This window comes from Marmota marmota, unplaced genomic scaffold, assembly GCF_001458135.2.
Source record: "Marmota marmota marmota unplaced genomic scaffold, marMar, whole genome shotgun sequence".
NCBI classification, from domain to species: domain Eukaryota; kingdom Metazoa; phylum Chordata; class Mammalia; order Rodentia; family Sciuridae; genus Marmota; species Marmota marmota.
The window spans coordinates 1,904,686-1,930,720 of NW_026000294.1; the positions used below are offsets into that span (position 1 = coordinate 1,904,686).

The 26,035-nt window shown below is 34.0% G+C and overlaps 1 protein-coding gene across 1 annotated transcript in view; it reads left to right on the top strand.

The window, feature by feature from the left end:
* The window catches only part of Tex11 (testis expressed 11), a 252,258-nt gene that overhangs the window by 98,386 nt on the left and 127,837 nt on the right, over positions 1-26,035 (top strand). Inside the window, exons 10-13 of the mRNA XM_048797231.1 lie at positions 879-960; positions 3,307-3,385; positions 24,437-24,588; positions 25,647-25,687. Of these exons, the coding sequence (XP_048653188.1) occupies positions 879-960; positions 3,307-3,385; positions 24,437-24,588; positions 25,647-25,687 (354 nt within the window). The remainder of the gene's footprint in view (positions 1-878; positions 961-3,306; positions 3,386-24,436; positions 24,589-25,646; positions 25,688-26,035) is intronic.

The window sequence follows — 26,035 nt, forward strand, 5'->3', positions numbered from 1 at the left end:
CACCCCCGTTTATTCTTTCTTTTTTTATTTTTTTCTTAGTTGTAGTTGGACACAATACCTACCTACCTTCCTTCCTTCCTTCCTTCCTTCCTTTCTTTCTTTCTTTCTTTCGTGGTACTGAGATTCTAACCCAGCGCCTTGCACAAGCTAGGTGAATGCTCTACTGCTGAGCCACAACCCCAGCCCCGTCCCCCATTCATTCTTAATGTATGAATAACTGCAATTATTTGCAGAGTATGGATCCAATGAATACAATGTTTGTGTAGAGGCTACTTGGCATTATAGAGAGGAAGGTTCTTTTCTATGGGCCTAAGCTGCACTTTTAATCTTAGCCTGTTGTGTAAAGATGTACCCTGTCAGATAAATGTAGAACCAAGAAAGAGATCACAGATTAATTGGGGCCAGATAACAGTGACTTGGAAACATCATTCAGAGAAAATTGTTACTAATGGTAAATAACACACATATATCTTGTAGAAAAGACAATATTTTTTTTCATTTCATTCTAACATTGTTTACAAAGAGCTTTACTTATTAAAGTCTCAAAAGAAAATAAATCTAAGTGATGTTTGAGGTTTTGCTTATGAAGAATATTATCTATGATTCACACAGTTTAAGAATTGACCTTGCCACTAAATATTTGTCACTCTATGGAAATGTTTGCATATTCTTTTCCTCATGTTATTTTGTTTAGATTGAATAAAATATCAGAAAATATCCTCAGGAATAGACCAGATGTTATTATATGATTTTTATGATTTTGAATTCCTTTGATCCTGAGTCATCATTCAGTGGTTGAATAAAGCAGGTAATTACTTGAAAATTGTCTTTTACATTCCAGAGTTATAATATCATTGTGGTTTCTTTGTCTAAAATAGGCACATTTAAATCCAGCTGGGCTTTTCTTAAAGATGAGAATCCTCTTGAAAGGCGAAACACCTAATGAAGAACTCCTTGAAGGTATCATCTCTGTGTATAAAGAGTACACAATTTTGAAATATCACCAATTTGTTGAAGACAAGATCTTTTGTAGTATACTAACAATAGATATAATTTGGTGGTGGCTGAGAAAGAAACTGATCACATAGGAAAGAGATTACCAACCAGGAGGAATCAGAATAAAGAATAGGTGCAAATTTAAAAGGTGGTTTAAAAAAAAAAAGCTGAATAAAAGCAATCAGTTTTCTTTTAGTCCAGCAGAGAATTATAGCTGCCCAAACCTTCTGAAGTTGTCTACCACCACAAAAAAAGATTACCTTTTTCTTCAGGGCCAGGGACTGAACCAAGGGCCTTTCACGTGCTAGGCAAGTGCTCTGTCACTGAGCTGAATCCTCAGCCCCAAGAATAATTTCACTTTAAGGTCTGCTTCTCATATACCTGTCTAAGAAAAAAAATCCAAAACAAAGCAAGGTAAAGTGAAATTATTCTTTTCCTTGATTGTTTTTACTTAACTCAATTTGGAGACTGTTAGAGTGACAAAGTTTGATTAGAAATTAGGAGGGCTGGGGTTGTGGTTCAGCAGTAGAACACTTACCTCACACATGCGAGGCCCTGGGTTCGATCCTCAGCACCACATAAGAATAAATAAATAAAATAGAGGTATTGTGTTCAACTACAACTAGAAGATAAATATTTTTTAAAAATTAGGAGACTTCCCTGAATCCAAGTTTTTAATATTTTAAAATAATAAAATTAATTTTTATTTTTATGTATTGAGATAATTATGAAATTTGCATTTTATAGTATTTTTGTGGTAGGTGTTACACCCAGTGAGGACTGAACCCAGGGCGTGGCACACCCTAGTGCTCTATCACATCCCCAGCCCTAGTCGCTTCATTTCTTTACTAGTAAAAGTTCTGTACTCTTACAATGGTTAACATAATTACTGTCATTAGAATTTCACTGTTTTTTTTAAATATAGAACTGGGGATTGAACCCAAATGTGCACTATCACTGAGCTATATCCCCAGCCCTTTTATTTTTCATGTGAGACAGGATCTTGATCAATTGCCCAGGCTGGTCTTGAATTTATAATCCTCTTTCCTCCACTTTGCAAGCCTCTGGGATTATAGTCATGTGCTACCATGCCAGGCTACTGATATTTTTTTATAGAAAAAAAGTGAAAATTTAAAAATATACAGTTTTTTTTATTATGAAAGGATATCACATGCTCATCAAAGAAGATTTGGGAAGATACTAAAATTTCCATAGTTCTACCATCTAGAATATAAGCTTTCTAAGAACAGTGATTTTTGTGTGTTGTTTTCTGGGTTTACAGCAGCAAGACAGTGCCTGGCACAGAGAATACACATTGAATCTAAACACAGTCACTTAGCATTTTCAGTTTTTTTTCTTGTGTGTTTTACAGAATTATAATCATATAGTACATATAACCTTGTTTTCCAATTTTTCACATACTAGTCTTAGAAACATTTTTCAATCAGTGCATATTCAATTTCCCATGTTATCTTATATTCAGCAATATTAATAGTTGCATAACAGTTTAAGGCTATCGTATAGTGCATATTTGGGTTATTTTTTCTTTCTATTATTATGGTATACACTGATTTTGGGGCTGGGGTTGTGGGTCAGCAGTAGAGCGCTCACCTTGCATGTGCAAGACCCTGAGTTCGATCCTCAGCACCACATAAAAATAAATAGGTAAAATAAGGTATTATGTCCAACTACAACTAAAAAATAAATATTAAAAAATAATAATATATACTGATTTTAACATTTTTGTTCAAAAACCTTTTCCCATATTTATTTCAGATGACTTTTCAGTAGTGCAATTTCTGAAGTAATGTGAATAACACTAATAATAACTGCCATTTATTGAGTGTAATGTTTATTAAGTGCTAGGTACATATAATTTCAATACATTGTCTTATATAGTCTTCTCAAAAAACTAAGAAATTGGTAATATATTCTCCATTTCACAGGTGACAAATCTAAGGTGCAAAAAGTTGAGTACTTTGCTTATGGTCATACAGGTGGCAAGTGATATCAAATTTAGGTTCACCTGACTTCAGATTCCAAGGTCTTAACTGTGGTGTTTTTAGCATGTAGTATTGCCAAATTGCTTTTCAAAAGGATGGTACCAGGTTCCTTTGCCTATGACACTACCTTCTTTCTAGCTTTGGATATTAGTACTTAAAAAAGATTTTTATAAATTGCTAGGCAAAATATGGTATATAGCAAGCATTTAGTATGTAAATTTTGACTAGAGGAAAGGTGATGAAAATAGCTAAGTTTTCTTAAAAAAATGAAACTGATATGATGATTGTGTTTTTTTCACTTTGTTAGCTGTCATGGAAATACTACATTTTGATATGCCTTTAGACTTCTGTCTGAATATTGTTAAACTGCTGATGGATCATGAAAGGTACAGAAGAATTGATTTTCCTTTTTCTAAAGTTTAACCTTTTCTGTGGTTTTCATTAACATATACTGAATATATACAGGCATATACTCATATTTTGAGAGCACAGTATTTATCATTGTGGTGAACAGTTTAGAAGATGGTACTACTTCTTTATTCAATAATAAAGTTAATTTTAATGTGTCATATTAATATTTTAATATAAAATAAAAAGAATAAAATGCAGGCCAGTCCTGTAGAACAGGAAGGATGGATGGATACATATTTACAAGTTATATGCTTCACTGTGTTTATCTTCATGGGATTATTAATGTCAAAAGGGACCTTGAAGTTTGTATAGACATTTTAGTGATTCTCAAACTTTAATGTCTTAAGAATCACTGTGGAATAAGCACTTGAAAAGATGCTCAACATCATTAGCCATCAGGTAAATGCAAATCAACCACAATGAGAAGACATTTCACATCTACTAGGTTAGCTATAATAGAAAAGATAATGGCAGCCAGGTATGGTAGCATCTGCCTGTAATTCCAGCGGCTCAGGAGGCTGAGACAGGAGGATCACAAGTTCAAAGCCAGCCTCAGCAACTTAGCAAGGCCCTAAGCAACTTAGCAAGACACTGTCTCAAAAAAATAAAATAAAATAAAAAGGGTTGGGGATGTAGCTCAGTGGTTAAGCACCCCTGGGTTCAATTCCCCATCCAAAAAAATAAGAATAAAAATAATGGCAAACATTGACAAGAATGTGGAGAATTGTAATCCTCATATACTGTTGGTGGGAATGTAAGATGGTGCAACTTCTTTGAAAAACTGTGTTATTTATTCAATAAGTTAAACAGAGTTATCATATGACCCAGTATATCAGTCAGCTTTTTGTCATTATAATAAAATATCTGTGGCATGCTACTTATGTAGCACATAGTTTGAAAGTTCAAGGTCATGTAACTGGCATTGCTTCAGTTCTAGTGATGGCCTTCTTGACTTTATCATATCATGGGTGATGGCAACAGTGGGAGTGTGTGTGTGGGAGCAAGTGGTCACATTTTAATACTGGAAGCCAAAGACAAACTAAGCTTCTGGCTCCGGATTTATAACAACTCACTGTTGTGATAACTTACTCCAGAACGCCAGTATTCCTTTAAGAGGACAGCACCCCCAATCACCTAAGGATCTCTCACTAGACCCTACTGCTTAAAGGTTCCACACCATGCCAACACTGCCACTCGGGGGACTGAGCCTCCAACACGTGAACCTTTGGGGAGCAAAGCACATCCAAACTATAGTATCTAGAAATTCCACTCCTAAGTTTATAACCAAGAAAATTCTAAGCATAGATCCACAAAATATTGTATACCAATGTTCACAGCAGCTTCATTTATAATAGGCAAATGTGGAAACAACGCACATATCTATCAACTGATTAATGGATAAATAAAATGTGGTATACCCATACTATAAAGCATGTTAAGTGAAAAACCAGTACACACAAAAAATGCATATTATAAGATTTATTTTATATGATATGTACCAAATAGGCAGATTTATAGGCAGAAAAAAGACAAGTGATTATCCAGGGCTGTAGATGATGAAAGTGTTATAAAATTGATTAATACTTGCACAACTCTGAGAGTATACTAAAAACCATTGAATTGTGTACTTTAAATGGATAAAGTCTATGGTGTCTGAATTATACCTCAATAAAGCTGTAACTAAAAAATAATCAGGGCCATGCATGGTGGCACATGCTTATAATCCCAGTGACTCAGAAGACTGAGGCAGGAGGGTCACAAGTTTGAAGCCAGCCTTAGCAACATAGTGAGGACCTATATCACTTAGCAAGACCCAATCTCAAGATAAGAAATAAATAAAAAGGCTGGGGATGTTGCTTAGTAGTAAAACATCCCAGGATTACTGCATGGCAACATCTAAATCTTTAATTTGTCAGCTCTTCCTCAGTTCATTTTAACATTGTTCATGATGTAGTTACTTCCTGGATAAATGTGGTAACTGAACTGAACACAATATTCCGATGTGGCCAAGCAATAACATATACTTTTCATGTTCTAAATGTTCTAAACTTGTACTGTCCAATATGGTAGCAAGCAGACACATGTAGCTATTTAAATAAAATTTAAAGTTTGGTCCCTTAACCACAAGAGCCACATATCAAGTCTCAATAGCCACTTATAGCTATGGTTACCTTATTGGACAGCACAGGTAGACAACATTTCCGTTTAACAGGGATTTCTACTGGACAGCACTATTCTAGATCCAATATTTCTTTTAATGTCGACAAAATTTAAATTGGCTCTTTTCTGGGGCTGTGGGTGTAGCTCAGAGGTAGAGTATGTGCTTAGCATGCATGAAATCCTGGATTCAATCCCCAATACCAAAAATAGAAAAGAAAAGAAAAATTGGATCTTTTCTGGCAGCCACATCATGTGGTTATTTTACTAGACTTACAAAACAATATTTTTATAACACCAGTTGCTCTTAATGCCTGAATTCCACATCCTTTACTTTTATGGTTGAGTAAGTACCCAGTAGCCATTCTTTTTTTTTTTTTTTGTGGTGCTGGTGATTGAACCCAGGGCCTGTGCATGCAAGGCAAGCACTCTACCAACTGAGGTAGATCCCCAGCCCCCACCTACTAAATATCAGTCTGATTGTTATAGCCTGTTTTTTTTAGATGTTCTGATTTTTGTGAATTTCAATTATCATGCAGTATATTAACAATTCATTCTCGTTTGTGTCATCTTCAGGTTTGATAGTCATGCCACCTGTCTTCATCTACCTCAGGGATCCACAAACTTCTTAAATGACAAGATAGAATATGTTTTAGGTTTGTGGAGTACATAGTTTCTGTCACAGCTAGTCAACTTTGCCATTGCTTTTACAGTAGCCATAGATGAAACAAGTGAAACATGTGACTATGTTCCAAAAACACTTTTGTTTTGAGAGGAGGTCTTGCTCTATTACCCAGGCTGGTCTTGACTCCCTAGGCTCAAGTAATCCTCCCACCTTAGCTTCCTGAATAGCTCTGACTATAGGCATATGCCACCATGTCTGGATCCACCAGTGAAACTTATAAAACTAAACAGCTGGACTACAGGTAATAGTTGCTGACTCCTAATCTAACTTGATAAATGGGGTAAAACTGAGGCCAGAACCCTCATGGCAGCACAGACTAATTTTCAGGTTAACTTCAACCCATTAATTGATGTTTTGGGTTTTTTTGGGGGAACAATCATTGAACCTAATATAAATCCACCTAATTATTTAGCCAGATAGTCTAATTTCCTCTATCCTGTTCACAAAAAAGAAATTCACTTAATTTTAGTTTTTTAAAGTTTTGGTTGTTTTAAAGTTTTGTCCTTTTTCTTTCCAAAAAAATAATTGGAAGTGTTCTGTGTTCTAGTATAATAAAGCTTTTAAAATTTAAATAAAAATTTGGAACCCTGAAAAGAGGAAACAAACATGCCAATCACAATGACTAATAAAGTTTCCATGGATGAACATTAAATTTAACATAAAAGTCAGGTTTTCTGGTTTCTCTTGAATAACATTGAAAAATCTGGAAATAGTAAGCAAAAATCATTTGTAGTTAAGTAGCAGTTGCCACCTTTAGACATTGGATGTATACTCCAGTTTGCAGTAGTCCATACAATTTTCTCTTATAGTCTATGTGTCAGGTTGCCCATTTTTTATCATTTCTGTATGTTGTTATTATTTTTATAGCAGATATAAGAGACAAATAAGATATCATGACACCCACATCTCTAAAGAAAATGGAAAAGAACAGATTTCTTTGTGATAGAAGTAGAAGAAATTCTTTTTTTAAACATTTTTTTAGAGAGAGAGAGAATTTTTTAATATTTATTTTTTAGTTTTTGGCGGACACAACATCTTTGTATGTGGTGCTGAGGATCGAACCCAGGCTGCATGCATGCCAGGCGAGCGCACTACCGCTTGAGCCACATCCCCAGCCCGTGAGAAGAAATTCTTGTACGTTTAATATACAAACAAATTGCGTCAAATGATTACAACTTTTTTTTTTGGGGGGGGTACTAAGGTTTGTACTCAGGGGCACTAGACCACTGAGCCACATCCCCAGCCCTATTTTGTATTTTATTTAGAAACAGAGTCTCACTGAGTTGCTTAGCACCTTACTGTTTCTAAGGCTGGCTTTGAACTCGAGATCCTCCTGCCTCAGCCTCCTGAGCTGCTGGGATTATAGGTATGTGCCCCTGTGCCTGGCATGACTACAACTTAAAAACACTTTATGCAATAAAATATAATAGAAACTATGACCAGTGCACAGACAAGGTATGTAATGAAAAACTGAATTCAAGAAAAGGAGCAAAATTTCTACTGAGTTTACTTTGGAAAGTGGAAAAAAAAAAAGCAATCCTATTGTAAAATGTAGCTATATTGAGGAAAAAGATTGCCAGGCATTAGGTTTACTGATACACATTTACAAAAGAGCATCTATTGAGTGAGATAACAACACGTGTATTCTTAAGTTTCAAGTGGAAAGCTAAACAGAAATGCTGTTAGTTGGCACATTGAAAATATGGCTGAGAATTTATCAGACAGGTTGCTTGAAGATTATAATTTTTTGTGGTATTTTCTGTTGCACAGACATAATAAATAACACTGTCCTATAAGGCATATTTGTTTGTGGTGTCAATGAGAACTTTTATATGATAGAACTTTTGAACATAGTGCCTGAGTCTTAAGTTTAATGTAGATTGGTCAAAATAATTTAAATATAATTACAGAAAGTATTTCTGCAATGGTTAGCATTAAAATAAAGCTTGTTTTAAAACTTAAATCCAAGGTGGCAGTATTTTTAAGGCAATAAAACTTGGGCATATTGATTGTATAATTCACCAGGTAACACTTGTCCTAAAAAGCTAAACATAAAACTTGTAGATACAGTAATTATACATGTGCACTGAATAATTATTCTGTGGTTGCAACAGAGATCATGCCTCCTTAAAATTATTGGATGCTCAATGCAATAGTTGCTACTGTTTCTTGTAGGTTAGAGGGGCTTAGTTGGATGTGGCGTGTCACAGATTGGGTTGCCCTGGAAGCAGATTTTGAGATTGAGGTTTGTTTAAATGGTTTATTAAGGTGTGTTCTCAGAATCAACATCTGTGAGGGGAAGGAAAAGAGGCAAAACTAAATAAAGGGAGGAGTTGGGTTGAACTACTGTGACAAGGCCTACCTTTACTCACGAGGATCTCTGAAGCTGGGATGGTCCCTCAGGATTGTCCTCAGTTAAAGTGAGAGGATTGAGCCTTATAGCCCTGTTTTGGTTATCATTGGATGTTGGCCATCCAGTGGGTATGGTAGCTCTTTTCAACCTCGCAAGTTACCAAAGAACAATGGAGAATAAATACTTTAGTCTTGAAAGGGAGATCTGGATAATGTAACACAGCATTTATGACAGGTGCTGAAGAGATATTTTTTGAACTGCTGAGCAAATTCAGCTTGTTTGTCATCCAAGGAAAAATCCTTGCCTCACCTCAATGATTTGACCTTTTCAGTGAATATGACAACCTATATAAACATTCTGAATCTCTTTCTGCAGAAGTGCCCCTAAGTAATAACACAGATGTAAAATTTAATTCACATGTTCTTAATGAAGTCACTCTTTGGGAAACTCATTTGGTAAGGAGTAATCTGGTTCAGTTTCCTGTGCTGAAATAGATTTCCAGAGATGGAAATGATTACCTGAACTCCATGCTCACAATCATAGGCTTTAAAGATTGAATTCTAAAAGTTTTCTGATTTTCAACATTAAGATAATGAAAACATCATTTTGTCTTTCTCAATTAATATTACTAATATGAATAATGAGCTACAAATTGAATGAATTGGATTTCAGTGTAGTATGGTACTGAATCCTAATTAGACAACTTTGGAATATTAGATGTAGTAGACATTTGTTATTTTTAGCCCTCTGTCATTCATTCATTCTGTCTTCCTCTTGATAACAGTACCTACATTTCATTTCATGTATCTGCTTCTCTCTATAAGCCTATGTGGATATTGACTTATTGGTGTAGAAGAAGGGGTTTTGGGTTTCTATTTCAAAATGGAATCATTGATTTCAGAGGGAAACTTTAATAAATTAAGTATTCATATTTTTAGACTTTAAATTTAAAATATAGCTTATATTTTCTTGCCTGTTTGTACTATATTAACATGCTTCACTGTCATTCAGTTAATAACAAAGTTTGAGGGCTAGGGATATGGCTCAGTGGTAGAGTGCTTTCCCAGCAGGCATGTGAGCTCCTGGGTTCTATCCCCGACACTGGGGGGGAAAAAAACCCTCATATCTGAAAGGTGATTTTTCTTCCAGTCTTCTTTGCTCATTTTTTTTTTGCACATTTAACATCTGTAGGTGGTATAGCAGTAGCATAATGGACAATGCTTTTAATAATAATTTTATAGCAAAAACATCAGTATAATTTATGTAGAGAAGTTGTTTTTAGCAACAAAAGCTAAATGCAAGAACAGTGACTGTTAGAAAGTGAATGCATTTCTGCAATTGACTAAGCTAACGTAGTTTTCTGATGATTGACTTTGATGCAGAAATAAAATTTTGAATACATAGATATTATGTGTATTGGTATTGTATATATTGAATACATAAAATTTTGAATACCTAAAAATGGATGAAAATACCATTATCTTTTAGATGATCTTTTTTAAAAATTTTAACTTTTATAATCAAGCATCACCTTTTTTCATTTCATTTTTATACTGGGGAATTGAACCCAGGGGTGTCTCACCACTGAACTACATCCCCAATTCTTTTAATTAATTATTTTGTTGTTGTTTTGAGACAGTCTCACTAAATTGCTGAGGATCTCACTGAGTTGCCTAGGCTGGCCTCAATTTTTTGTGATCTTTCTGCCTCAGCCTCCAGAATTATTGGAACTACAGGCATGTGCAACTGCTCCTAGTTCAAGTTTCACCTTTTATAGAGTAGACAATTTCAGGTTATATGCTTATGAGGTCCTCATAGTATATGGTATTATTTAAGGGAAGAGCATATCCTTTAGATTCTAGAAAATCGGGTGGATGTTTTGATATTCTGTTATTGTGAGTCATTTTTTTCTGAAATTGGTTGATTATATTTGTTTACTCATTTTAAAAAATATTTTTAGTTCTAGATGGACACAACATCTTTATTTTATTTATTTATTTTTATGAGATGCTGAGGATTAAACCCAGTGACTCACACATACGAGGCAAGCACTCTACCACTGAGCTACAACCCCAGCCCTCTATTTACTCTTTAACTTTATTATTTATGTAAACTTGTAAAAGATAAAACAAATTTGTCTTGCCCTTTTCTCAGAGAATCCTTGCTGGTTTGTGTTTAGTGCTTTTCAAACTACTGTTTATATGATTAGCTGAATATCTTGTTAAGATGCAGATTCTAATTCAGTAGGTCAGGGAAGCGGGTGTGATCTAACATGTTCCCAGGTTACACTAAAACTATTGCTCTGTGGCCCCTACTTTTAGCAAGGCTTGGGAATGTACTGCCTGTTTAAAAAATCAGAATGTTTTCTGTCTCCAGTCTTCATTACCCACCCCCATTTATTTGTCTCCTTCACAGATTCTTTTAGTCCCTTATAATGCAAATGTTTTTGATCCTGGGCCCTGAATTCTACTATAGCAACTAAGTTACTGTTATTCTCTCCTTACCTTGGGCTTTAATTTTCTTAAAACATTATATCTTTTTTTTTTTAATTCTACAAAGTTACCATGACTGTAATGAAAATGTTTTTAAAAGATCACATCAGAACTTATTATCCAAACAGATAACCTGTTTTTAGCTTTTTTTTCTTTCCTTTGACTCCTATCTGTATGGGGACATAAATTTTCCTGTTCTAATCTTAGTATAGATCTTTATGTTCTTATTGGTGAAAGGGCTAGGGCCCTTCCTTTAATTACTGATTGGATAGGGTTAATGAATTACTGTTCATTCCAGTGACAGTAATAACAAATCAAATAATCAAAGTTATTTTGAATTGGAATGAAACTACCAAGATAGAATTTAAAAATCTATACATAGTGATCTAGGAAAATCATGCAGCAAATAAAAATACAGAACAAGAATGTAGGAAATAAAATTGACATTGCCAGACTAAAATCAGGAACAGAGGAGAGCAACATCTGGCTTGTGAAAGTCAAGATCAGAATCTTTGAAAGTCAGAATTAGGAGATAGAGGAGAAGCAATTTATTCATGCTCATCAAGAAGAATAACAGAATATCTTGCAGCTTAACCACTTTGTTCCCCCAGCCTTCCTGTGGCACAAGGCCTGATGTTATTTTATTAATGTAATAGTTTTTGAACATACTGTTGGATAATATAATAAAATATGTTTGAGCTCTCTCCAACTCTACTTATTAAATGAATTCCTGAAAAGTTGTACTCAGAGAAAATTTGACATGGGAGATATATTCCTATAGACTTAAATTATAAAAATAGGAATTGCTTATCTCCAACAAATTTTTGGCCCAAAGATACAGTAAATTCATACTTAGGAATACAGTAAAAATTTAAAAGTAAATTAAATATATTCTTCTAATACAAGTACTTGAAGTTGCAGAAATGGCATGCTAGATGTATAGAAAATAAGATAGGTTCAATACTGAGAGTTCTATCCTCTCAATAACAACAATTCCTTCATGAGTTAGATCTAAAAGTTAACTTTTAGATAATGATAATAATTTCATCATTAGCCACAAAGAAATTAAAGCAAATATTCACTGGCCCCTGAGATTTTCATTAAAGATGTTCATATGGATATTCCCAGGTGACAGCTACTATCTTATCTGACTGTTGATAAGAATCATTACAGTAGGTCTTTCATCTCCTCTTCTGTTTGAGGTTAAACATCCGTATGATATACTCTATGGACATTCGAAGATTTTGTTGTACTGAAAATTTTAAAATGAATTTATTTTTAGGAATCATAGATCCAGTATGTAGGAAATGAAGGTGGCACAGAAAATATACTTAATTCTTGAATCTTCAGTATATTTTCTTGGGATAGATGGTTTGTGTCTTTTGGTGGACATGTTTTTAGGGTGTTTGACGTGGGAAGAGGAGTTGGATTTTTAAATGATTGATTTCTTTAGAGTTCAATTTTCCTTAGCACATTTGGTACATTGAAGCTTATTTTATCAATGAAAATGTACATAATATGACATTTTGTTTGAGGTTTGGTTGTAGATAAACAGGACATGTGAAATAGACATTCCTCTTAATGAAATTACAGCCTGCTATGGTAAATTAAACATATATATGTTTGATCAATTAACTAACAATAAAATGCAAGATTTGAGAAATGTATAGTATAGGGGATAAACTATATAAATTTAGAGAAGAGAGTAAAAGATTACTATTAATCAGAAAATGCTTTATTGAAGAGGTAGGAATTTAGAAATGGATTAGATTTGCATAGGTAAAGGACTAGGAATTTTTGGCAGGAAGGTCAGACTGAGCACAAGGCAGGTTTGGGTACAATAATTTTGTCCAATAAAATATTTAGCATATTTTAGGGGCTGAGGCTGTAGTTCAGTGTTAGAGCGCTTACCTAGTGTGTTTGAGGCACTGGGTTTGATCCTCAGCACCACATTAAAAATAAATAAATAAAATAAAAGTATTGTGCCATCTATAACTAAAGGTATTTAAAAAAATATTTAGCATCTTTTAAGCAAAGGTCACCATGTGGAAGACATAGGCACTGCTTTCAGGAATCTTATAAATCTTGCTTTCCAGAAAGAGGTATTTGTAAAGAAAACAATTAAGGCAATGCAGGAAAAGACCTTGCCATTATGGACTGGTAACATCATAGAGGCTTCTATGAAGGTGTGACTTGATCTAGACTGTGAAGGTAGGGTAGGATTTAAGTAAATGGAAAGGAGAAGTTTGGACATTTGTAGGATGGGCTTTAGCATAAGTAGGTATGGGAACAACATGGTCTATTCAGAATATGATGATTAATAGATCAAAGAGGCTGTAGCTTAGATTTTATATAAAGAGTTTAATCAAACATAAAGCTATTAGTATACATCAGAGTTGATATCAGGTTAAAAAACTGTGATGGAGGCAAAGGGGGACCTATTGAAAGTTTTCAAATAGGATAGTGACATGCTGTTATGCTAATAGCAATAATATGTAAGAAAACGAGAGGGACAGTTAAGAGTAGGGAGATTAATTAAGAGTTGTTGCAAGTAGCTCAATATGAAGTGATCAGAGCCTGAACTAAGTTGATAGCAGTAGAAATTCATTTTTTTTCACATCTGAGTTTCTACAGTAAAATACCATTTTGTTGCTGGGCAGTGAAAACACAGAGATTAAATAATATACTGTCCCTGGTTTCAAAGATCTTACAGCCTAATGGGAAATACTGGCTCATAATTATGAAACCAATAGAATATTTTTCTATCACCAAAGAGGGGCTAATTAGTGGATGATTTATGAAGACAAAACCATTGAATCTCATGACTACACATTTGGCATTAAATTAATATTGTTTTGAGTTGGTTAACTGCCTCTTGCAGTTTTTGTTTTCTTACGCATCTTAGTGTTAGGCTGGCAAATTACTCACTATCTTGAGGAACTATCTTTTTTTTCAACATGTCCACAATGAAGCCATAAGCTATACAAATAAACTCCTGTTGTAAACCATACAAATAAGGCATCATATTCTCAGAGATTCCAGAATAGGACATGAAAAAGGAGAAACAAGTGAAAGACATAATGAAGGAAGACTAAGGATTTATAATTGGTTATGGGTGGGAGTGGGAACAGGAAGGCAGAAGAAGAACATAGATAGGTAGCAACAGACACGAGATGATACAGAGTCCAGGAAGAGCTGGTAGTAAATAATATAAAATGCATGTATAGAATTTATTTGAACAGTAAAGAATGAGGATTGAGAAAAATAATGGTTTTGAATATTGGACTTAGTAGGAACTTTCATCGTCTTTATAATAGCTATCAATTATTTGAGGCTTGCTTTGTGCCAGGCACTTTTCTAAAACTTAGTGTTATGAGTCACTAATTTATTATTGTGTCATAGTTCTATAGATTTATTGTGTTCAACTTGGGTGGTTGTTGTTTGGGATCTCATAGGGTTGCAGTCAGATAAGGGCTACTGCTAGAGTCATCTGAACTTCAGATTCTAAACTTTTTGATTCTAAAAGCTTAGCTGTGCTGAGTATTTAATATATTTTCTTCACTCCCATGCCTGTGGCCTAATCTGGGAATGGTTGGAACAGCTGGAGGCTATTCAGGCATCTTTCTCTTTGTTTGTCTAATAATAATTCCTCACAGCACGGCATCCTCAAGGTAGTTGGACTTCTTATATCATGGCTATCGTTACCTAGAGTTCCAAGAGCCCAGGAAGAAGCTATAAGACTTCTTATGTCTTAGCATCAGAAGTCATGCAGTGTTAAAATTAAGTCACAGAATCAGTACAGATTCAAGGGGAAAGAACTATACAAGGTTGTGAATACTAGGAAGCATACGTAATTCATTGGGAGGACAGATTTAGAAGTCAGCCATTACAGTGGGCTAGAAACACTAATCCCCTACCACCACTTTGATGTGGGAAGTAGGAAATGTATTCTCTTGCCAGATGAGGATTTTCACTACTGTGCTGATTTTCTTCTCTCATGGTCCTTTTATTCAAGTCTTCAATCTCCCTGAATCTTATGCTTATGCTGGAAGGACCCCCATAACTGATCCTTTATATCATTTAGAATGGTATTTGACAGTAGAACATGGGATCAAACTTCAGTGGGCTCTAATCCTTATGCACATAACAGTGAATTGGACTAATTCCTTGAAGACGATAATCAATTGTTCTGATTTCCCACTTTGTGGGTTTTCCTAGGATATTTTTTTGGGGGGCTAGCTATTATCTAACACTACCCCTTTTTGTTTCTGTGGGCTTCAGTATTTGCATCACTGATTTTCCAACAGTCTAATTACATTTGTTTTTATTTACAGAAACCCTTCAAAGTTTTTGGCCACTGAAAATATATTTTCCAATTGTAGTTTATTCTAATATATTTATTCTATTACTTTTGAGGTAAATAAGTGAGCTCATTCTGTTTTAATTTGCATGTTCATCTAGCATAGATTGATGGTTAATAATGTGAATTCTAGAGTCAGATGGATTCAAGTCCTAGTTCCTCCACTTTGCAGGTGCTTAATCTCATGTAAATTGTTTAAACTATATGCTTCAGTTTACTGTACACTAATAGTATTTACCTATTGGGATTGCCTGCAGATTAAATAAATTAATTGATATAAAATTCCTCAAACATGATAGTCAATAGAATTTAGCTGTTTTTACTTTTGAAAAAACATTAGAATTAATTTCCCAAGTTGAGCTGTATGCCTTCAGAATGAAATTCACATTCACTATTTTACATGAGATTAGTAGTCTGTCATGGACACAATCAAGATGCTGTCTTTAGCTTCTTTAATAGTTTTATCAGCATCACTTTTGTGCTTTAGCTAAGAGTAAATTGAAGGACAATTTTTGCTAACACTGAGCCCATTTACAGGCATTGAAGGAATGATTTTTTTTGTGTGTGTGTGTATGGTGCTGGTGATTGAAACCAGGGCCTTGTGCATGTGAGGCAAGTGCTCTACCAATCGACTTATATCCCCAGCCTTAAAGGAATGGTTTATTAAAATACAATGTAACAGGGGAGGGGGTTGTAGCTCAGTGGTAGAGTGTTTGCCTAGCACATGTGAAGCACTGGGTTCAATCCTCAGCACCACATAAAAATAAATTAATAAAATAAAGGTATTGTGTTCATCTACATCTAAAAATATATTAAAAATACTATGTGACGTGTGCTATGCATATATATCAGGAAGAAGTACTGGGTGGTATAGAGGAATGTGTTCTTGCTATCAACTAAATGACCATGGGCTCTCAGGCAGTCATTTGACTTTGGGGCCTTTGATAAGCAGAATAATGTCCCCTAATGAGTTTCTACAATGTAATCTCTAATCTCTGGGACTGTGAATATATTACCTTATATAGCAAAAGGGACTTTGCGAATATAAAGTTACTTATCAGTTAAATTTAAAATAGGGAGATTATCCTGAATTATCGGGGTGGGCCTGTTATAATCACATGAACATAATCACATGAGCCCTTAAGAATGCAGAAGCGGGTTGAGCTGTAGCTCAGTGGTAAAGCACTTGCTTCACATGTGTGAGGCACTGGGTTTGATCCTCAGCACCATAAAAAAATAAATAAACATACTGTGTGTTCATCTACAAGTTATATATATATAATTTTAAAAAAGAATACAGAAGGGCAATCAGAACTATTTAAAATATAATAAGTACTTAACACACCATTGCTGACTCTGAAGATATAGTGAACCATGAGCCAAGAAATGCTGGTGGCCTCTAGGAGTTGAGAAAACATACCAGTCAACAACCAGCAAGGAAATGAGGCCTCAGGCCCAGAACCTCATAGAACTAAATTCTGACAATGGCCTGACTGAACCTAGTAGTGGATTCTCCCCTACATTCTCCAGATTAGAAAGCAGAATGGACAATTCCTAGACTTTGGATTTATGAGACTCTAACCACAATTCCCATTTGAGCTTTTCATGGATTTCTGACTCACAGAAATGTGAAATAATTAAAATATGTTTTTAAAATCTTTTTAAAAAAATATTTGTTTTAGTTGTAGGTGGACACAATAACAATTTTATTTTTATGCGGTGCCAAGGATTGAACCAAGTGCCTCATGCATGCAAGGCAAGCGCTCTACCACTGAGCCACAACCCCAGCCCCTAAAATGTGTTATTTTAAGGACTAAGTTTGTGGTAATTATTTATAGCAACAGACGAAAAATAATACAAGGCCTCAGTTGCTTCTAAGAGTTTTAGGAACTTCATAATGGCAGATTAGCCAGCTATATACTGAAATGTGTTTTTTAAAAACTATAAAGCAAATAATTGCAACCAGAGTCAGGTCTTTCAGCTATAGACTAAAATTAGGATTCAGTGCAAAGATGCCTTTTATGTATGAATTTTCTGTATATGTATGAATTATTTATATGTACAAATTCTGAAATGGAAAAATGACCATTATTATCAAACCAGAAGCTCAGTGATATCTATATATCTACCATTATTATAAGAATTATAGTTCTTATTCCATTAAGGAATCAATTATATGCCCTATATTTCTAACAAATAATAAATTTAAACAATTTTCTGTAATTGGCAAACATACCCTTTATTTTCTATGAAACTAATCCCAAGGAGCAGAAATTCTGATATAACCCGGAAGTGATTATTTGGTACATTCCTTAGAGATGCAATATTGCTTTAGAGCAATATCCATATGAAAGATTCTCTACACAAGATAGAGCTAAGTTCATAATGACCATTCTAGTTGCCTTCACTCCCCTCTTTTAGGAATCATGTCAAGAAATACCCAATTCTCCTTTATTTTGTTATTTTCAAAAAACAACTTTATTGGCCAAGTACAATGGCACATGTCTATAATCCCAGCTACTCAGAGGCTGAGGCAGGCGAATTTCAGGTTTGAGGTCAGCCTTAGCAACTTAGTGAAACTGTCTCAAAATTGGAAATTGGCTTAGCTAGAACAATTAAGCAAGAGAAGGAAATCAAAGGGATACAAATAGAAAAGAAAGAAGTCAAATAACCATGTTTATAGATGGTGTGATACTATACTTATAAGATCCAAAAAATTCCACCAGAAGACTGCTAGAACTAATAAACAAATTCAGCAAAATATCAGGTTACAAAATCAACATACAAATATCAATAGCTTTTTTATGCATCAATAATGAATTTACTAAGAAAGAATCAGGCAAACAATCCCATCTACAATAACCTGATAAAAACACCCTAGCAATAAATCTAACCAAGAAGGTAAAGGACCTTTCATTACAGAATGAAAAGTATAGAACATTGAAGAAAGAAATTGAAGGAAACACAAGAAGATGGAAAGACCTCTCCTCCATGTTTATAGATAGGCAGAATTAATATTGTTTAAACAGCCATATTATCAAGACCAAAAATACATATTCAGTGCAATCCTCATCAAAAATACCAATAGCATTCTACGCAGAACTAGAAAAGACAATCCTAAAATTCATTTTGAAGAATAAAAGACCAAGAATAGCCAAAGAAATTATACTCCTGAGCTATAGTAACAGAAACTGCATGGTACTAGCACAAACACACACACACACACAAACATATACCACTGATACAGAAGAGAAGACATAGAGAGAAATCCATACATCTACAGTCATCTGATCCTTGACAAAGGTGTCAAAATCATCCATTGGAGAAAAGACAGCCTTTTAAACAAATGGTGCTGGGAAACTTATTATCCATAGTAGAAGAATGAGACTAGATCCTTATCTCCCATCCTGCACAAAAGTCAATTCAAAAATGAATCAAAGACCTAGGAATTAGACCAGAAACTATATAACTCCTAGAAGAAAATGTAGGGTCAACACTCCAGCATAGAGGCTCAGGCAACAACTTTCTCATTAGGATCCCTAAAACTCAGGAATGAATGCCAAGAGTTAATAAATAGAATGACATCAAATTAAAAAGTTTCTGCACAACAAAGGAAACAATTAAGAATGTGAAGAGAGAACCTATAGAATGGGAGAAAATCTTTGCCTAGCTACTCTTCTGACAGAGAATTAATATCCAGAATATATAAAGAACTCATAAACTACCAACCCCCCCATAACCCAATTAATTAATAGGCAAATGAACTAATAGATATTTCTCAAAAGAAATACAAATGGCCAACAAGTACATGAAAAATATTCAACATTATTAGCAGTTAGGGAAATACAAATCAAAACTACCCTGTACCTACAAAAATATGGAAAAAAAACAAATAAAGGGCCCGGAATGTAGATCAGTGGTAGAGTACCTCTGGGTTCAATCCCAGTATTGGGATAAAAAATAAACAAATTTATTAAAGCTACAATCCAGTGCATATATTTGGAATAAGTATACAATTCAAGAAGTTTTGACTATACATACACAACGTGCATGTACACACACACACACACACACACATATGCTTATGAACCCATTATCAAAATCAGGATAATAAACATTTATCAACTCCAAAAGTTCCTTGTGACTATTAGTAGCCTTCTTATCTCTCCTTCATTGGACAACTATTAATCAAGAAATGCCACTATACATTGTTTGTATTTTCTAGAATTTTATATAAATGAAATACAGCATTATTCATTTTAGTCTAACTTCTTTCTCCACCTACCCCTGTACTGGTGATTGAATTCAAGACCTTGAACTACTAGGCATGTGTTCTACCATTGAGCTACTCCCCCTCCCTTGCTCGCTTGTGTGTGTATGTGTGTGTAGGAAGAGAGGGGATATCACTTATTATAATATTTTATTTATTTAGTAATTATTATTTTTAAGTAGTGCTGAGGATTGAACCCAGTGCCTCACACATGCTAGGCAAGCGCTCTACTGCTAAACTACAACTGCAGCCCCACCCCACCTGATTTTTTAAATTTTATTTTGAGAAGGAGTCTTGTTAAGTTGCCCAGACTGGCTTCAAATTTGTAATCCTTCTGCCTCAGCCTCCAAGTAGCTGGAATTTTAGGTATATGCCACTGATTCTTGTTCATTCTGGCTTCTGTCCATAATTTCTTGAGGTCCCTTCATGTTGTTGCATGTAGCTATTGTTCATTTTTTTTTTATTCTGTGAAGTATTCTGTGACCAATATGCCACAATTTGTTTATCTATTCACCTGCTTATGGACATTTTGATGGTTTCCAGTTTGGGACAATTCAATAAAGCTGCTATGACCATCCAGGTGCATATTTTTTTATGTACATATGCTTTCATTTGCCTTGGTAAAGACCTAGAAATGAAATGGCTAGTCTAGATGGTAAAGTATATGTTTAACTTTTCAAGAAATTGCCAAACTCTTTTTTCAAAATAGTTATAACTTTTTATTTCACATTTCAACCAGCAATATATGAGAGTTCCAGTTCCTCTGTATTCTGGCACAAATTGAATATTGTTAGCCTCTTTTCATTTAATAGGTGGAATTATATCACATTTTGACCTTAATCAGCATTTTATAATGGCTAATAATGTTGAACATTTTTCATAAGCTTGTCATTAATGTGTTCCTTTTTGTGAAATGTTTTTCCAGATCTTTAAAAAATATTTTTAGTTGTTGATGGACCTTTATTTTATTTACTTATTTATATGCAGTGCTGAGAGTCGAACCCACTACTTCACACATGAGAGGCAAGCGCTCAACTGAGCTATAATTCTGGCCCTCTTTTGCTCATTTTTAATAGTTGTTTTCTTAGTATTGAATCAGAAACACCTTTCAATATTTTGTAAACAAGATCTTTTAAAAATTTTATTGAAGTATATAATTGATATTTTATATATTCAAGGCCAACAATGTGATATATTGATATATATGTACATTGTAAAATAATTATCACAATCAAGCTAATTAACATATCCATACCTCACATAGTTACCTTTTTGGGGGTGAAAATACTTAAGATCTACCATCTTAGCAAATTTCAAGTATAAATTATTGTTAACTATAGTTACAATGCTATACATTAGGTCTCCAGAACTTATTCATCTTGTCATTGAAAGTGAGTACCCATTGACCAACATCCCCCATCCTGGTAACCACTATTCTATTCTCTGTTTCTATGAGTTTGACTTTGTTAGATTCCACATAGAGGTGAAGTCATATAGTAATCATCTTTCTGTGTCTGACTTACTTTATTTAACATAATTTCCTCCAGGGTCATCCATGTCATTGCAAGTGAGAGAGTTTCCTTGCTTTTAATGATGAATAATATTCTGTTGTATATGTAATACACCCTGTGTTAACATTCATCCATTAATGGACATTTTGGTTGTTTACATATGTTGGCTATTATGAATAAAGCTGCAATGAACAGGGGGGTACGTATATCTCTTTAGATATAATTTTACTTTCTTTGAATATATACCCAGAAGTGGGATTGCTGGCAGTTCTATTTTTAATTTTTTGAGGTACCTCTATACTATCTTCCCTAATGGCTTTAACAGTTTACATTTTCACCAACAATATATAATGGTTCCCTTTTCCCCATATCCTCATCAACATTTGCTATCTTTTGCCTTTTTTAAATAATAGCCATTAACACTGTGAAATGATATTTCATTGTGGTTTTGATTTGCATTTCCCTGATGATTAGAGATGCTGGGCACATTTTCATATATATGATCATCATTTGTATGTCTTTATTGAAAAAAAAAATGTTTGTTCAGATCTTTTGCCCTTTTTAAACTAGATTATGGGAGTTTTGCTATAGAGTTGTATATATTTTAGATATTAATCTCTCATTGGATATATGGTTTGCAAATATTTTCTCCTGTTATGTGTGTTGTTGGTTTCATTTTGTTGATTGCTTCCTTTGCTCTGCAGAAACTTTTTAGGTTTATGTAGTTCCATTTATTTCTGCTTTTGTTGCCTGTGCTTTTGGTGTCCTATCTAAAAAAAAAAAAAATCATTGCCAAGAGCAATGTCAAGGAGCTTGTGACCTATTTTATTATTCTGAGAGTTTTATTGTTTCAATTATTACACTTCTACATATGTCTTCTACATATGTTAGGTTGATTTTTGTGTGTGTTGTACAATAAGTGTCCATTTTCATTGTTTTGCATGTGGATGTTTTGTTTTCCAAACACCATTTTTTGAAGAGACTGTACTTTTTTCACTGTGTTCTGTGTGCCCTTGTCAAAAATTAGTTGATTGTATATTATGTCTAAGTTTTCTTGTGGGCTCTCAATTATGTTCCATTTATCTATGTGTCTGTTTTATGCCAATACCCTGTTATTATGGACTACTATAGGTTTGTAGTATAATTTAAAATCAGAAAATGTGCTGCTTCCAACTTTGTTCTTTGTTTTTAAGACGTCTTTGGTTATTTAGGTTCTTTTGTGGTTCCATGTGGATTTTAGCATTGTTTTCTCTATTTTAGTGAGAAATGCTATTGGAGTTTTGATAGGGATTACCTTGAATCTATAGATTACTTTAAGTGGTATAAACATTTTAGCAACATTAATTCTTCTAATCCAGGATCACAGAATATATTTCCACTTATTTCTGTCATCTTCTATTTCTTTTATCATTGTCTTATAATTTATGGCTTACAGATCTTTCTTTAAATTTATTCTTAAGTATTGCATATTTTTTTCACAATAGAATAAATTGAATTGTTTTCTTGATTTCCTTGTTGGATATTTCATTGTAATATAAAGAAATGCTACTGATTTTTTTATGTTGATTTTGTATCCTGAAACTTCACTGGATTTGTTTATTCTCACCACTTTTTGGTGGATTTTTTTTTGGGGGGGAGGGAGTACAGGGAATTAAATCTAGGGATCCTTAACCATTGAGCCACATTCCCCACTTGTTATGTTTTATTTTGATACAGGGACTTGCTAAGTTGCTGAGGCTGATTTTGAACTTGAAATCCTCCTGCCTCCTATTTAGTAGATTCTTCAGGGTTTTCTACATGTAGGATTAATTACTTCTGCAACCAGAGACAATTATTTTAGTACTCACATTTAGCTTCTGAATCCATTTCGGGTTAATTTTTGTACATGAGTTATGGTAAAAGTCCAATATCGTTCTTTTGCATGTGAAAATTCAGTTTTCCCTGTGGAAAAGGACAGTCCCTTCACCATTGAATGGACTTTGCACCTTTGTCAAAAATCATTTGACCATTTATATAAAGGTTTATATCTAGGTTTTCTATTCCATTTCATTGGTCTGTCTGTTTTTGGTTTTGGATTTATTTTACACCAGTTACATACATTTTGATTACTGTAGCATTTTAATCAGAAAACATGAATCTTCCAACTTCCTTTTTAAGATCGTTTTGGTTATACAGGGTTCCTTGAGATCCCATATGAATTTTAGGATGGAGACGGATATTTTAATTTCCTCAAAAAAGTCATTAGTATTTTAATAGAGATTGCACTAAATCTGTAGATAACCTTGGAATTATTGACATTCTAGCAACATTAAGTCTTCCAGTCTATGCACTGTTGGCATTTTAAAAAATATTTTTTAGTTGTTGATGTACCATTTATTTATTTATTTGTGGTGCTGAAGATCGAACCCAGTGCCTCACACATGCTAGGCAAGTGCGCTGCTATTGAGTCACAACCCCAGCCCCAGCACTATTGGCATTTTTAAAATACTGGTGTATTTTTTGGTAATCAAACAAAAAGAGTCATTGGTGAAGGTAACTGGTAAATTTCTCATGTCAGTTCATGCAACTTTACTGGATCTCAGTTACCAGTTTTTAAAAATTGGCATCATTTCCAGGAGAAGGCATAGATTAGAGATTAGGAGAGAAATTATTATTTTTTAAATATTTATTTTTTGCTTATAGGTGGTAACAATATCTTTCATTTTTATATTTATGTTGTGCTGAGGATCGCACCCAGTGCCTCACACATGCTAGGCGAGTGCTTTACCTTTGAGCCACAAACCCCAACCCAGGAGAGAAATTATTGACTGTAGATGTTCATGACAAAAATATTTTGGACTTAATCCAACTGAAATTAAATGATTTATTATTGACAAATAGGTTTATTTAGATGTTTAACATCAGTTTACTTAAGCTTGGATATACTTATGTTTTTGGTACTGGGGATTGAACTCAGGGACACTCAACCACTGAGCTATATCCCCAGCCCTATTTTGTATTTTATTTAGAGACAGGGTCTCACTGAGTTGCTTAATGCCTCGCTATTGCTGAGGCTAGCTTTGAACCCACGATCCTTCTGTCTCAGCCTCCCGAGCCACTGGGATTACAGTCAGATATACTTTTATCTGGCTTATTTTGTTCATGCTGAAATAAATGTTCTTCTGTTGACATCGCTTAAAATTATATCTTTTTGAACAGAGAATCTGTTGGATTTCATTTCCTGAAGACTATCTGTGAACATTTTAAGTCATCAGAAAATATTGGGAAAGCTGTATTGTTCCACATCGACATGCTTTTACAAAGGAAAGAAGAATTGCTTGCCAAGGAGAAGATTGAAGAAATCATTATGGGTCAGTAGGATTTCTACAAGTGTTTTAGAAAGGTGTTAATCTGCATATAATTCTAAGATAGTTGTCAGAGCAATAGCAAAATCCTGAAGTCAATAGATTTCTTGTACTTCTTTTTTTCTCCCTAATATACTTTAACAGTAACACCTCACCTATGCAGATTTCACAAATTTGATGAGCTAGAATGATAACGTAGGCAAAAATAACAAAACAACATCAAAAATAAACAAACTTCTGATTTTTTAAAAAAAATTTATTAGTTACTGATGGACCTTTATTTATTTATTTATATGTGGTGCTGAGAATCTAACCCAGTGCCTCACACATGCACCCTACCACTGAGCCACAACCCTAGCCTCTAAACTTCTGATCTTAAAGCTCATGTGGAGTGGGAAATTGTGAGATTACAAGCCTATTTTCATGTTTCCACCTTGCTATCAAATTAGATGTGTGCTTTTGGGCAAGGCAATATCTCTGGACCTTGTTTTGTTCTACTATAAAATGAGGATTATGAATAAAATTCCTGGTTGTTAGACTTCTATTTAATAGCAGTATTCCTTTGTGATGTAATTTTATATGAACCCCACACCAGATAAAGTAGATTAGTTTTTCTAGTTACAGAGATAAAGAGCTAAATTTGCTTAATAGTCCTCAAACCCTTCTCCACTCTATAGAATCTCTATACCTTAAAGAACACAGATGATATGATCCCTTTCTTAAAAAATTCTCTCCCTTACCTCACCCTTCCAACTCTATACATGTATAGAGATAGTCACTAAACGTTAACACAGGTTTATTCTGACTGGTGACACTTTAGATAATGTATTGCTTTCTTCTATTTTTACTTTGCCATATTGCTTAAATTCTTATATGCATCATGTTTTTATGAAAGCAAAGTGATTAATATTTTTAAAAGGAAATCATTTGACTAGATTCTATGAACCATATTTTAGTGATGACACCCTCTTTCTAGACCTTCACTAAGGATTTAGTTATTTTTAGATCTGATTTTGATAACCTTTTATTATCTGTTTTTCTAAACCGTGGCATTTTATTCATAGCATATTACAAACAGAGAAAAGGTATGCAGAGAAATACACAGGTAAGAGAGGAAAAAAACCTACAAAAATTTTAAAACATAGATTCACGTGTGCTAGGCAAGTGCTCTATCATTGATCTATATCCCAAGCCCCAAATATTTTTAAAAATATAGTAATTTGTACTATATAATAACTCTCAAAATCATCAATGTGATATATATACACACATGTATTTATATTTTTTAAAATATTTATTTTTTAAATACTTATTTTTTACTTATAGGTGGTCACAATATCTTTCATTTTTATATTTATGTGGTGCTGAGGATTGAACCCAGTGCCTCACACATGCTAGGCTAGCGCTCTACCTTTGAGCCACAAACCCCAACCCAGGAGAGAAATTATTGACT